The 13,397-nt window shown below is 44.4% G+C and overlaps 3 protein-coding genes across 3 annotated transcripts; 2 read left to right on the top strand and 1 right to left on the bottom strand.

Annotated features, from left to right (window-relative positions):
• Positions 1 to 26: 26 nt before the first annotated feature.
• Positions 27 to 2,860, top strand: LOC114883199 (galactokinase-like). Its single transcript, XM_046288387.1, has 4 exons — positions 27 to 1,385; positions 1,444 to 1,645; positions 2,201 to 2,746; positions 2,850 to 2,860. The coding sequence occupies exons 1-4, from the start codon at positions 1,194 to 1,196 to the stop codon at positions 2,858 to 2,860; spliced, it is 951 nt and encodes a 316-aa protein (XP_046144343.1). The 5' UTR covers positions 27 to 1,193.
• Positions 2,771 to 5,319, bottom strand: LOC114883179 (sialomucin core protein 24-like). The gene is made up of 3 exons (XM_029200718.2): positions 5,118 to 5,319; positions 4,245 to 4,706; positions 2,771 to 4,175 (listed from the first exon to the last, which is right to left on the bottom strand). The coding sequence occupies exons 1-3, from the start codon at positions 5,179 to 5,181 to the stop codon at positions 4,081 to 4,083; spliced, it is 621 nt and encodes a 206-aa protein (XP_029056551.1). The 5' UTR covers positions 5,182 to 5,319; the 3' UTR covers positions 2,771 to 4,080.
• A 778-nt stretch (positions 5,320 to 6,097) lies between these two features.
• On the top strand, positions 6,098 to 11,268 carry LOC114870885 (toll-like receptor 7). The gene has a single exon (XM_029176084.2). The coding sequence runs from the start codon at positions 6,514 to 6,516 to the stop codon at positions 10,579 to 10,581; it is 4,068 nt and encodes a 1,355-aa protein (XP_029031917.1). The 5' UTR covers positions 6,098 to 6,513; the 3' UTR covers positions 10,582 to 11,268.
• The last annotated feature ends 2,129 nt before the right edge of the window (positions 11,269 to 13,397 follow it).

The raw sequence follows: 13,397 nt of genomic DNA, 5'->3' as shown, positions 1-13,397 counted from the left end.
CCAAAACCCAACTATGGATCACTGACTAAAAACCTTACGTTGGAGAAAGGAGAAGTCACACTGTTTTGATAATTCTTTTATAGCTTACATAGAGGTATTTCCATAATAGATGTACCTTGGTTTCCATATGTAAAGTCCAGGCGCTAAATTGAAAGCCCTGGACTCCTTGCTCTATAATGGCCAAAGTCAGCCACTATCAGTCAGCCCGCACATATGATGCAGGGCAGACATTGTATATAATATAAAATATCCTATGGCCTTCATAGATAAGGTCCTAACTATAAGCCTTAGGGCCTATAATATCGTCTCCTCTACCCCCTAGACGCTTACTTCCGGCGCCAAATTGCTTCCTCCTTGTTCTTTTACTATAAAATATCTTATAATTATTTGATTTTAAATGAATTGCAATGGAATTTACATAATACGTATCTACCATGAGTTGAATGCCTCATGTTGTATGATAATTACGTGACATTTGTGACGTACAACTCATTATCGTACTGTATGGATAAGCATATGCAGCATGCGGTTTTCATGCCAATATACCAGTAATTTCCGTTATGCTATCACCAGTAACATAAGCGTAGCTGATAAAAGGATATTGCAGCTTTATGTTTCCAGTCCGTGAAGACCAAAATGAGTATTAACAATCGTATTTGTAATCAAATTGAAAATGAATTGAATATTTATATTTTTGTAAATTCAATTGGAGAATGTTAGAAATTAGAAAAGAATTATTTGGAGAATTGGATTTCACTCTCCGATGACAGAGGAATAATTTTCAAATTAATTTGATAAATATTATCGAATTCCTTTCGCCAAATTTTAATCGATGCCCGATCGGTGATCTGGGTCACGATTGACCAGGTCACCTTCCTTTGAGAATTAAAAGAAATGAAATGATTTCATAGCAAATACAATAATTCCAAACATTGATTACTACTTTTCTTATCTGTATCTCTGCTGCGTAAATGTCACGGATATTACGTTTCGACGCACTTCACAGAAATAGAAAAGTACTAATTGTGCTTTTTTCTTGTATGTACAGACACACGGTTTAAGAAAGAATATATACAAAATGTTTTAACCGAAGCTAAAACAAATCAAAGAAGAAAAATGCGTTCTTTACTTTTTTTTTGCAATAGGAAATGTCAAATGAAAGAAATTACAATAATTTGTAATTCGTTATTACGATGAAACCATATTTAAGCAATAATGTTCTGGACAAAATTCCAAAAACGTCCAGCATCGATGATTTAAAAACAAAAGCTGAGGAAGAATTTACAAAATATTATGGAACTTACCCAACCTGTGCCGTGTACGCACCCGGAAGTCTGACAATAGGCGGGAAAAACCGAAATGTAGAGAGCAAATCATTGTCCATGGTAGGTGGAAGTTTGTCCATTTTACGAAACATTTATCTTTCTCGTTGATATAAAACAGGCCGTTCAACTTGTCACTGTGGTAGTTGGCAAACGAAGTCATGGAAATAAATGGTGTTACGTTAAAACAATGGCAGAGGAAATAGTCGGTAGTAAAGTATTCGACATTTATTTGAACACCGAGTCACTTGAAATATCAACGGAAGAAAGTTTGTGGGTACGATATGTAAAGGGAACGATACAAAGTTTCAAGACCAGACGAGGTATACTTTTAGTTTCTAATTAAGTTGCAATTTTTGTTTCATAAGTTTTTAAAGGCTTTGTCCTTGAAAAGTTATGGCAGTCAGTGTGTGAACTGTGGTTATATTGTCAAATGAGGAAATTCTATTACCCTAATTTTACAAATATGGAATCCTGAAACTGGAATTCCAAAATATTTAGAATTTCGGAGTTTTGTAGTTGTAAGATTAAAACCTTAAAACTTTGAAATTCTCGAATTCTGGAACTTTATTAGTATGAAATTCTAGAGACTTGGAATCTTTGGAAGTCTAAAATTTGGAAATTTCTAAATTTTAGAAATTTCAAACTTTTAGGAGCCTGGAATTCCGGAATTCTCGGATTTTAAAATAATAATAAAACTGGACGAAACTTTTTATGGTCCAGATCCACCCTAACTCCTTAATTCCCAATGCCCACATGTGTGCCCTTACTATATCAACATTTCTAAGAATTTTTCCTCTTTTCACGGCAATATACCGCGAGTCCACTATACAAAAAGTCACATGCGTTCGTCGTAACGCGATCAATACCGTTAACAGCAAACGTTCCCGGATTTAAAATCGTAATCGCGTCCAACGTGCCGATGAAACGTGGTCTTGGAAGTAGCTCCGCCTTGGTCGTCGCCTTATACACGTTTCTCGAGGCGATCACGAACACGTACACGGGCAACATTCTCGAAAAAACATTGGCATGCTACTTAGCTGAGAGATTGGCAGCAAACCCATGCCGAGTCCATCTGGGTGACATTTTGACCTCGATCATAGGAATCGAAGACAAAATATTCTGTTTCAATCCAAAATCTCTCCACTTCAAAACCTACAACTGGGATTCCAAGGACGTTTATTTTATATTCATAGAATGTGGAAAAAAAGAATGGTCACCATTTTGTACAGAAATGAAAAATAAAGAAATGTTGACTTTGATAAATACTAGATCTAAATGGCGAACACATCCTCTTCCTGATTCAATGATCCAGCTCCTTTTTTCCCAAGAAACTATAAAAATGGTCAATGATATTAATATTGAAAATGATAGAATCAAAAATATGATTGAAAAAATTGAATCAGAGGAATGGGAACATTTGGGTAATTACTTCTCTTTTAATTGCATAGTATTAATCATGTATAATTGATATAAGCAATTATTTTACATAGCTTGTTAAACGTAAATAATATTATATTATTTTAGGCCGTATTTAATAATATATATCTTTCTTATAATTATATGTTTCCAAAGTTAGGTACGCGATCCTTCAAGTCACCTCGACTGTACATACAATGTTACAGGAAAGCTGATGGGAGAAAACCATCGTCCCATGGGAGAATGTATCAGTGAATTAAAAAATGTCGAGGGAGTTTTAGGAATCAGTATCATCGACCGTGATTATGATGCATCTATAGTAACGCTGGTAAAAAGAAAATTCTTTAAGCGAAAAAAATAAAATAAAATTGTCATGTTTCTTCAACAGGTGCGAAGATCAAAATTAAAAAATTTCATTTCTTTTTGGAAACGCACAAAGATTTCGCAAAAATATTATTTAATAAAATCTTATGGTGGAGCTTCTGTATTTTACTCGTACGAACGTCGGTTTCTTCCTTCAAGTGCTAGAAAACATCGTCCAAAATTTTTAAACAAATATTATCTGAAGGGTAAGGATCATTTCGAAGAACAATTCTACAGACCTGATTCCCGAAAAGTTATACCTTTGTTTATACCATCTGAGTCGTATTTTGGTTAGGAACCTTTAGGTACAGTTCCGAGAATGGGAGGTTTTCCTAGGGAAAGATTGCGATCTGAGGGGAAAAGGCACCAATGCGTGTCCAGTAGTGAGTCAAGGTTTAGCAGGGAAAATTTCATTAAATATTTATTGGAATTTTGTATTTAAAAATTTTGGAATTGGAGTTTTGAGATTCTGAAATCTTGGAAAACTGAATTTCAAAATTTTGAAATTTAAACGCTAAATTTTATAATATTTAATAATTCAAAGTTTTATTGATTTTTTAAAAATAATTTTAGTAACTCCTCCTCCCTACACCGCCATTTTCCCTAAAAAAGCCTCCATACTCGCTGCTATACAATTATTTAAAAACAAAATAATACATTGATCGTTATTCCGTAGAATTGATCTCCTTGGAATGCGGATTTGATTGGTCAACTCTTGCGCATGTGCACGTACGTCCTTCCCGATGCGCGTCCAGAGAAAACAATATTATAGCCCGTAATCTTTTTTGCTTTTTCTTATTTTAGTACAAAGAAAACCGCGCGTTTACACATCACATTACTAAGAGCACTTAAATCTCGCGCCACTTAAGTGCGTTATAAAAATACGCAATACTGGAACGGTGAAATTCATAGTTTTCAGTTCGATTGATTGCGTTTACTTGAAAATGGAATTCTTTTAGCGATGACTTCCGCGGCATCATAGAGTGCGATAGTTCCGTTCGTTGAATGTCCTATAGAATTTCCATGAAAGTGCGCCAATAGCCATCAAAGATGTAGCCAAAATAATTCCTCCTAGAAAAGTAAATGAATACCCATCCATTACCCACTGTCCAATTTCTTTTGAAAAATCAATAAACATACCTAAGAAACTGAGCCCATCAAAGTGTCTTTCCTTGGATGGTGATGGAGGAGCTTGTTTTGTTGACGCTGGAACTGCTGTTGTTGCAGGTGGAGGTGGAACTGTTGATGGACTGTCAGTAACCGTGGGTACAGGCATGTTAGTTGTTACTGGAGGTATTATTTTTGTAGTGTTTGTTGTAGTTATTGTTGGCACAATTTTAGTTGGTGGTAAGGAAGAAACAGACGGAGCTGAATCAGTGGTAATGTTATTAGGAATAGCAGTGTTAGGTGTAGTTTCAATGATAGCAGGAGCAGGATCTTCTGTAATATTCTTAGCAGCAGGAGCAGTGATATTGCTGTTAGTTTTATTAATATTAGCAGTAATGTTAGAAGCTTCAGTGTTAGGATAAATTTTAGGAACAGTATTGGTTGTATCCGTTGTCTGCTGACCCTTAATTTCCTTGTCTTGTGGTGCTGCAACAGCTGTCCAAAGAATTAATATTATATTGAAAGAAATAAATATGTTTGATATACTGGATGTTGATAAATTATTTATCTGCTTGGTAAAAATAAATTACACTAAACAAAATCCTCTAAAAGTTATTTGAATTATAAAAAAATTCCCGCTAGACGCATAAAATCAATAAAATGGTTTGAACTGAATAAATAATGAAAACAAATGAAAAACAAATTGCATCATATACGTATTTTCCCAAGCGTCAGCAAAACGAAAGCGATACGGGTGAACGGTATCTGCATCGTAAAAATGAAAAATCTCTATCACTAATTCATATTCATTAGTTTATCTACGCATACCAGGAAATTAAAAAAAAAAATATGTCGCCTACATAACTGTATACTTAAAAGAAAGGAAATATATTGTTTCTTACTTACCCTCCTTACCCGCAATACAACAAATTGTTGTAGCCAGAAAGATGGTTATATGAATTAATCTCATCTTGGAAATAGCTTGGAATAATAAACGTATACTGTTTAAAGAATGTTGACAAATGGATTCCCCGCTACAAATGAAGTCACAGGAACTTGCTACGTAAGCTTCTGGATGAAATTGAACTGGTCGCTGGAATCGGCCTCCACCAATTATAGCAATAATGGGACAGTAGCGACCCCCGGTGTCGTTTTTTAAAATCACATTCCCTAGATGGCGGAAAAAGACACGTAGGTATCAAATTTTATTAAATAATTAATATTTCTGAGTTATATAGTAAATGTTATAATAATATTATAATATTACTCTTTTCTAAATTAATATCTTCACAACTAGAATTTGAAAAATTCATACTCTCCGCCATTTTCTCTAGGGAAGCTTATTATGTTCAGTTTCGCACTATTTTATTAGTTTACCACAATAATAAGTTAAAACGATCATCAATTACTTCATCCATGTAATAATTATGATAATTTGAAGGTAAAATTTGTAATAATTTAGCTATTTTGAAAAGAACGTGTGGTTTTGAAATGCCAAAGCAGTACCGTCTTTAATCTAAGGCACCCTAGGTTTAAAATCTGATAAAATTAGGTTTAAGCTCCGAATCCTGCGTACTCTATATACGGCATCAAGCCCTTTATATCAAACCATTTTATTGATTTAATAATTTCCAGAAAGGAATTGCTATTATTGAAACAAGTTGTTTCAAAAAATTTGCCACAGCATTGATTAGAGTCACGGTCTGGCACCTAAAAAATGCACCAATGGGCATGAAGTATAATAAAATATCAGCGGCCATATGGCCGCCTGTGCTTTGAGTTCTGGCGCACTCTAGCGTTGGAAATCGAAATCGAAGAGGAACGGCATCGGAATGCCGATGATGCGCGCTCAGCAGCGGTCTGCTAGATCAGTGCTAGTGCTTGATGCGAGGCGAGTGTACGGAGGTGCACGGGCGCTTCGCGCAAACGGTTCAGTACAGACTGTTTTCGTTCTGTCGTTTCATTCAATCGTGTTCCTCTTTAAACCACCTGACGACATTAGCTACCCGCTAAAGTGTGTGTAAGAACGAAAGGAAAGGCGCCGGTTCGCGAGTGAGAAACCCAGTGGAATATCGTAAGGGTGTCTCTCCACCAGCCCACGACTAAAGGGCAAGAGAAATGGGCCGGTCCGTACTTACGTGATAGGAGGTGCACGAGCGCGCGCGCGCTCGCGCTCGCACTCGCTCGCGTGTGTATGTGCGTGCGTGTGTCATCGCTGTGCGAGTGTGAGAAAGGAGGGTGAGCTTCCCTATATTCCGAAAGTGACCGGGTTCGTTCGTTAAGCTTAACGTCGCAGCCCAAGATGACAGCCAAGTATGTTTTCATGACGCTGATCAACGCGGCTTTGCTGTTGACGATCCTCTCGGAGTCCACCGGGGCCTCCTGCAAGTGGTTGTCCGAGGGTGGAAACGAGACGCGTTCCGCGGACTGCTCTCTCAGGGTATTGGATCCCGGCACAATCACCAACCTGGTCTCGTCGTTGGACGGCGCTCTGAAATTGCGGATCCGTTGCAGTGACGTCCATCACTTTGAGAGCAGCTTTAACGCGCAGAGCTGGCAGCGCTTGACCAGCCTGCACGACCTCCACGTGCACGGGTGCAAGGTACTACGAATACCCGAAGGAGCCTTCCAACCACTGCTGGAGCTAAAGAGACTAACCGTGCAAACCTTCAACGCGGTCTGGGGTGCGGGTCGTTATCTGGAGCTCGCCCCGGATTCACTGCTTGGCCTGCGGGAGCTGCACACATTGGAGTTGTTGGAAAGCAACGTGCAGGCGCTTCCAGTAGGACTACTTTGCGGACTGGATAATCTTCAAACGTTAAACCTCACCGGCAACCGCCTGCGGGATGTGAACGAGATAGGGTTGAACCGAAGGGACATCCTGCCCGAGGAGCCTTGTCGAGCAGACATTCGCATTCTGGACTTGTCACGGAACGACATCAAACGCCTACCTCAGAACAGTCCGCTGCTCGGTCTGCGTCAGTTGCAAGAGTTACACCTGCAGCGGAATACGATCGTGGAGATTGCCGGTGACGCGCTCAGCGGACTGACTGTACTGCGTACCTTTAATGCCAGTTATAACTCCCTGGATTCGTTGCCCGAGGGCCTGTTCGTCAGTACGAGGGATCTCCGAGAGATACACCTGGCGTACAACGGACTGCGCGACCTGCCGAAGGGTATATTCACCCGGTTGGAGCAGCTGCTGGTGCTCAATCTGGCGGGCAATCGGTTGGGCAGCGACCGAGTGGACGAGACAACGTTCCTGGGATTAATTAGACTGATCGTCCTGGATTTATCGTACAATCTACTAACGCACATCGATGCTCGTATGTTCAAGGACCTCTTCTTCCTTCAGATCCTTGATCTGAGAAACAATTCTATAGATCGTATAGAGAGCAACGCCTTTCTGCCCCTGTACAACCTACATACCCTTGAGCTGTCCGACAACAAGCTGCACACCGTGGGAGCACAACTGTTCAACGGCCTGTTCGTGCTGAATCGGCTCACGTTGTCCGGCAACTCTATCGCGAGCATCGACCCGCTGGCGTTTCGCAACTGTTCCGATTTGAAGGAACTGGATTTGAGCGGTAACGAGCTTACGGCCGTGCCTGACGCGCTGCGCGACCTGGCTCTCTTGAAAACCCTCGACCTAGGCGAGAACCGGATCAGCAGTTTCTACAATGGTTCGTTCCGCAATCTGGATCAACTAACCGGATTGCGGTTGATCGGTAACGATATCGGGAATCTATCGCGCGGGATGCTCTGGGATCTGCCCAATCTGCAGATCCTGAATCTGGCCAGGAACAAAGTGCAGCACGTCGAAAGATACGCGTTCGAACGTAACCAGCGACTGGAGGCGATCCGGCTGGACGGGAACTTCCTATCGGACATTAATGGTGTCTTCACCAGCATCGCCAGTCTGTTGTTACTGAATTTATCAGAAAATCACATCGAGTGGTTCGATTATGCCTTCATCCCTGTGAACCTAAAATGGCTGGACATACACGGAAACTTCATCGAAAGTCTGGGGAATTACTACGAGATCCGTGACTCCAAGGTGAAGACACTGGACGCAAGTCACAACCGCATCACGGAATTGTCGCCTCTGTCTGTGCCCGACAGTGTAGAGTTACTGTTCATTAACAATAACTACATCAGCGTGGTACGCCCCAATACCTTCACGGATAAGGTGAACCTGACCAGAGTCGACATGTACGCGAACATGATCGAGACAATGGAGCTAACGTCGTTGCTATTGACCAAGGTCCCCGAGGACAAGCCTCTGCCCGAGTTCTACATCGGAGGCAATCCCTTCAATTGCAACTGCTCTATGGACTGGCTGCCGTCGATCAACAATCAGACGTCGACGGGGGAGTACCCTCGCATTATGGACCTAGACAACGTGATGTGTCGCACATCCGGTCCACGTGGCGTAGCCATCGTACCCGCTTCCACGGCGCGGGCCGAGCAGTTCCTCTGTCGCTACGAGGCCCACTGTTTCGCCCTTTGCCATTGCTGTGACTTCGATGCGTGTGACTGCGAGATGACCTGCCCGGCCGGCTGCAAGTGCTATAACGACCGCACATGGAAAACGAACGCCGTGGACTGCTCCGGCCTCAGCGTCGAGGAGATCCCCAGGCGCATACCGATGGACGCGACCGAGGTGTACCTAGACGGTAACGTGTTACGCGAGTTGCAAAATCACGTGTTCATTGGGCGCAAGAATATGCGGGTGCTTTACGTGAACGCAAGCGGCATCGAGTCCATTCAGAACCGTACCTTCAACGGTCTGAACAACCTGCAAATTCTTCACCTCGAGGACAATCGAATTCGCGAACTGAAGGGATTCGAGTTCGAACGCTTATCCCATCTGCGCGAACTGTACTTGCAGAACAACCTGATTGGTTTTATCAGTAACCTGACCTTCCTGCCGTTACACTCCCTCGAGATACTAAGACTCAGTGGTAATCGACTGGTGACCTTCCCTGTGTGGCAAGTCACTCTGAACGCTAAGCTCGTGGAGCTGTCCCTGGGCAGTAATCCGTGGTCCTGTCGCTGCAAGTTCCTCCAAGAACTGTCCTCGTGGGTGTCGGACAATGCGCACAAAGTGGTGGACGCTAGCGACGTATGGTGTTACTATGGGGGTGACGCGAGACCCGCTTACCGTCGGCGGTTGAACGTCAATGAGACGGTCTGTTCCGATTACTTTTCTCAGGGAGGCGTGATAGAGAGCATCATGATTTCCGATTACCTGCCTCTGGTAGCGGCTACCTTGTCCGCGGTGTTAGTCCTTCTGGTGATCATAGTCCTCGCATTTATATTCCGCGAGCCAGTGGGCGCCTGGGCCTACTCGAAATACGGTTTGCGGTTTCTGCGCGCGAAACCAGGGAAATCCACCGTTGGCACGGCGACAATGCCTTCTGCGGCACCGATGTCCGCTTGCTGCGACGGCGACCGTGAACGCCCGTACGATTGCTATGTCTGCTACAGCCCCAACGACGAGGACTTCGTGCTGCACTCGCTGGCCGTCGAGCTCGAGCACGGTACCGCGGGTCTCCGACTGTGCCTGCACCATCGCGATCTCCCTTGCGTGCTTCGGGCTTCTGCTCCGGCCCCGGTCATTCTGGAGGCAGTGGACGCGTCGCGCCGCGTGCTGCTCGTCCTGACTCGCAACTTCCTGCAGACCGAGTGGTCCCGCTTTGAGTTCCGGGCGGCGCTACACGAGGCGTTCCGCGGTCGGGCCGCCCAATTTATTATCGTGCAGGCGGGCCACGCGTGTCCGGAAGTGGAGCGCGATCGCGAGCTGCGACCTTACCTACGCACCGCGGCGGCGATACTCACGTGGGGGGAGAAGAGGTTTTGGGAACGCCTCCGGTACGCGATCCCTTCAACCAACACGGGAGACATCTCCGTCGAGAGTAAATCCTCGCCGCTGGTTTACAAGCGTAACATCAATACGTACACTCTGGACGGGGTAGGTAGCGAGAAGAGTAGCATGTCCACCCTACGCGCGCAAGAAAGGCAGCGTACTTTCTTCAAGGATTCCTCTCCGACGACCGCACTGATGCTGCAGCACGCACCTCCTCCCGCCTACTCCTGCGGTACCGTGTCCGTACCGCAGCAACCTCCTTCGTCGCCGCAGCCCAGGCTGACCGTCAATCACGCTTATCGAGACGCGGTACCAGGTAACAACCTCATCGCCACGACGGTCAGCAGCGGTAGCAGCGAGGATCACAGGAGACCCCTATCCGAGCATATATACTCCTCCATCGACTCGGACTATTCCACCTTGGAGAGGACCGCCTGGAGGCAGCAGCAACCCCCGCCCCCTCCGCCCCCGCCATCCTCCGGACAGGCCTACCTCGTCTAGCTTCGCGACGATTGTGATACGTTCTCAGAAGGAAGAAGCTTGGTCTTGCTTTTTGTGTTCACACAGGGGGACGTGTTCATTCTGACGAACGAAAGATATTATTTTCTGAGTGTCACAGGTTCTCGGGATGATTAGCCGATGCTACTTGCTCGCTTCTCGCGAGACGCGCTCGCTCTTTGTAATTGTTCACTTTTCCACTCCTGGCATTGCTGCTCCGTCCCCTTCTTTTGTTGTCGTTCATCCTCCTCCGGTACGGTGCGCGCGCGCGCGGGCGCGAAACTTCTGAATGGCGTCTCGCAAGAAGCCAAGGAGTCAGCGAGCGATAAACACGTCTCCTTTGCGGGAAATCGTTCATGAGCGTGTACATATTCTATTATAATGAGCGCGATATGTAAATACAGCTACAATATGTACATAAACATTATACACGATTACGTCCTAAGAGAGAGAGAATGTATGAAGCGAGCGAGTGTTTTAGCTTCGATTTTCAATTCTCTAGGTAGACGACCTTTTTGTAATTTTATATGTCCAACGATACTGTACGATATGTAAATATGTAAGATATTATTCGTCGCGTACAGAATTAAGAGTGAGAAAAGATGAAGGCATGTGCTTGGTGATCACGACACCAGTGTCGTAAGAACTTCAACTGTATACTTGATTTTATTTAAATCATGTGAATAAATTTATAAAATACGTTATTACAAGCTTGTGAGAATACAACCTAATCTCTGACCTATGGGGGATGGAGAGATTTACCGAATCGGGCCTGAAATTTCTGAGTTTCAGTTTCAACCTGCTACTCTTGTTTTCCAAGCACCGCCTACAGGATATATTCCTCTGTAACGGTGTTGTTTCTCTCTCACACACACACACACGCTGTAGTATAATACTATATAGATCGGGAACGGAACATTGATCCTAGTCAGCGCCACCGCGCACTCACTGCACACCATCTGCACACTTACATTATTAATGCTCCTACACCGGTGCCGCAGGCTGCACCATTTAGAAAATCTTTGGGGGAATTTTCATGGAAAGTTTGTTCGAGGCCTTTGAAACTATGATTTCCGTGACGGGCCGAGTAGGCTGTCCGTTGAAAACCAGTTTTGGCTCGGGGAATGTAAGTACGGCTGTAATTACTTACACCATACTTACCGGCTACGCGATCTAGCCATGGGGTCTATTGCGGTATCTCACGGGCGCAGCAGCGAGAGAAAGGGAACCAGCGTCCTCGAGCACCTTTCACCGGAGAGGGTGGGCGCCACGCGTCAAGTTCGTAATATGGGTCGTTCTTGCGAAACATTGAAGCAATTGTCGGCCTTGAAGAGCCCAGGCCCAATGGCGCAACCTGACAGAACAAGGACATCGGCCTGCATCCCAGCAGTATATTGCCCTACGCCTCTGTTCTTTCTTCGGGGCTAAAGTTTTATCGGGTCGGCCATTGCGTGTGAGACGGCTTTCCTAGTATTTGTGGCGAGTTCGAAAGCCGCGATATCGTTGGCAGGTTTTCTGACTTGCGTGACGACTGCCATGTTTGCAAGGAGGGAGAGAAAGAGAGCTGCCCCGTCGCGCCACCTGCGCCTAACCTGCGCATATGCCCTCCACCCCTCTGGTGCAGGCGGCCGTTAAACGTACACTGTTGAAGTTGAAGCCAGTAATTTCGCGAAAACTGCCACCACCGTCGTCACTGTCGCTGTCGTTGCACTCAACAATGCGAATACCACGTGTGTGCACGCGATCCTATTCAACCAGGCCCGAGAAACAGTAGATTTACGATGACCCGGCTTCTTCGAAATCACACCCGGCCCAGTTTTTCCGCAAATCATATACGTACATGTGTGTACGCCTTAAACGGCCGAGGGGGGAGGATGTAAACTAGAAGGCTGCGTGACCTGTCACCGTGAGCGCAGCTAGATTTATACGCGGATGCTAACTTGTCGCATATTTACTTCGCTGGCTTCCCTTTTTGAGGTACCTTACCCTAACGCTCACACCCCCTCGATGACAAGCCGCAACAATGCCGAGGGGGCAGACTGCCCGACGCCAGTACCAACTGCCACGCACCTTTTCTTTTTTCTTTTTTCTTTTTACCTATTCTACCTGGCCAGGTAGCCGACTGTGTATCGACCACTCGTATATATTCACCGGTGCAGTGATCCGCATGGAAAGATCCAACTCTATGGATTTACGTTGGGCGCAAACCATTTTTTAAGCGCATTAAGGGTGTCACTTTTGAAACGGTTTCCATGTAATTATGTACTCACTGTCAGTTGGAGTAATAGAGGGGGTTTGAGCGCAATGGCAAAGGGTGACTTAATCTAATCTAATTTTAACTTGTTACAAAAATTTGTTTTATTGCAGTCTTAACTTATGTAGTTGGTTGTCGTAGATACACATCCTTCACGTCTTTGGGGACCGACTTCCTTGGGGTCCCTTGTGCCTTATGCATTGCCACTTTACATGTGAGCTGTGCAAATAGTTAGGTGGAACCTCTTCGAAAATTCAGGGCAAATCGGTGATTCAATTACAGGGAAATGCGAACGAAAAGCCCTGGAGGATCTGGCATGATACTTCATGAAATGCAGTTTCAGCTGTCTAAAATACAGAATGTAGCGAAAATAATGGAATCTTATAATAGACGGCCCGCATTGATCTTGGTCCTGGACAATGTATTTCGAATTACGCAATAATACCCCCTTTTCACTATGGGACAAGCGTTGACACGAAATCAATTTGCCCGGATTGTTAATTAGGTAAATATTTTGCATAAAAGGTGGATTAACTGGAAGGAAAAATTAATTAAAATTGCGCGT

The sequence above is a fragment of the Osmia bicornis genome, chromosome 1, assembly GCF_907164935.1.
Source record: "Osmia bicornis bicornis chromosome 1, iOsmBic2.1, whole genome shotgun sequence".
Taxonomy (NCBI): domain Eukaryota; kingdom Metazoa; phylum Arthropoda; class Insecta; order Hymenoptera; family Megachilidae; genus Osmia; species Osmia bicornis.
The sequence above is the reverse complement of the archived record's forward strand: the minus strand, read 5'-3'. Positions and strand labels throughout refer to the sequence as shown.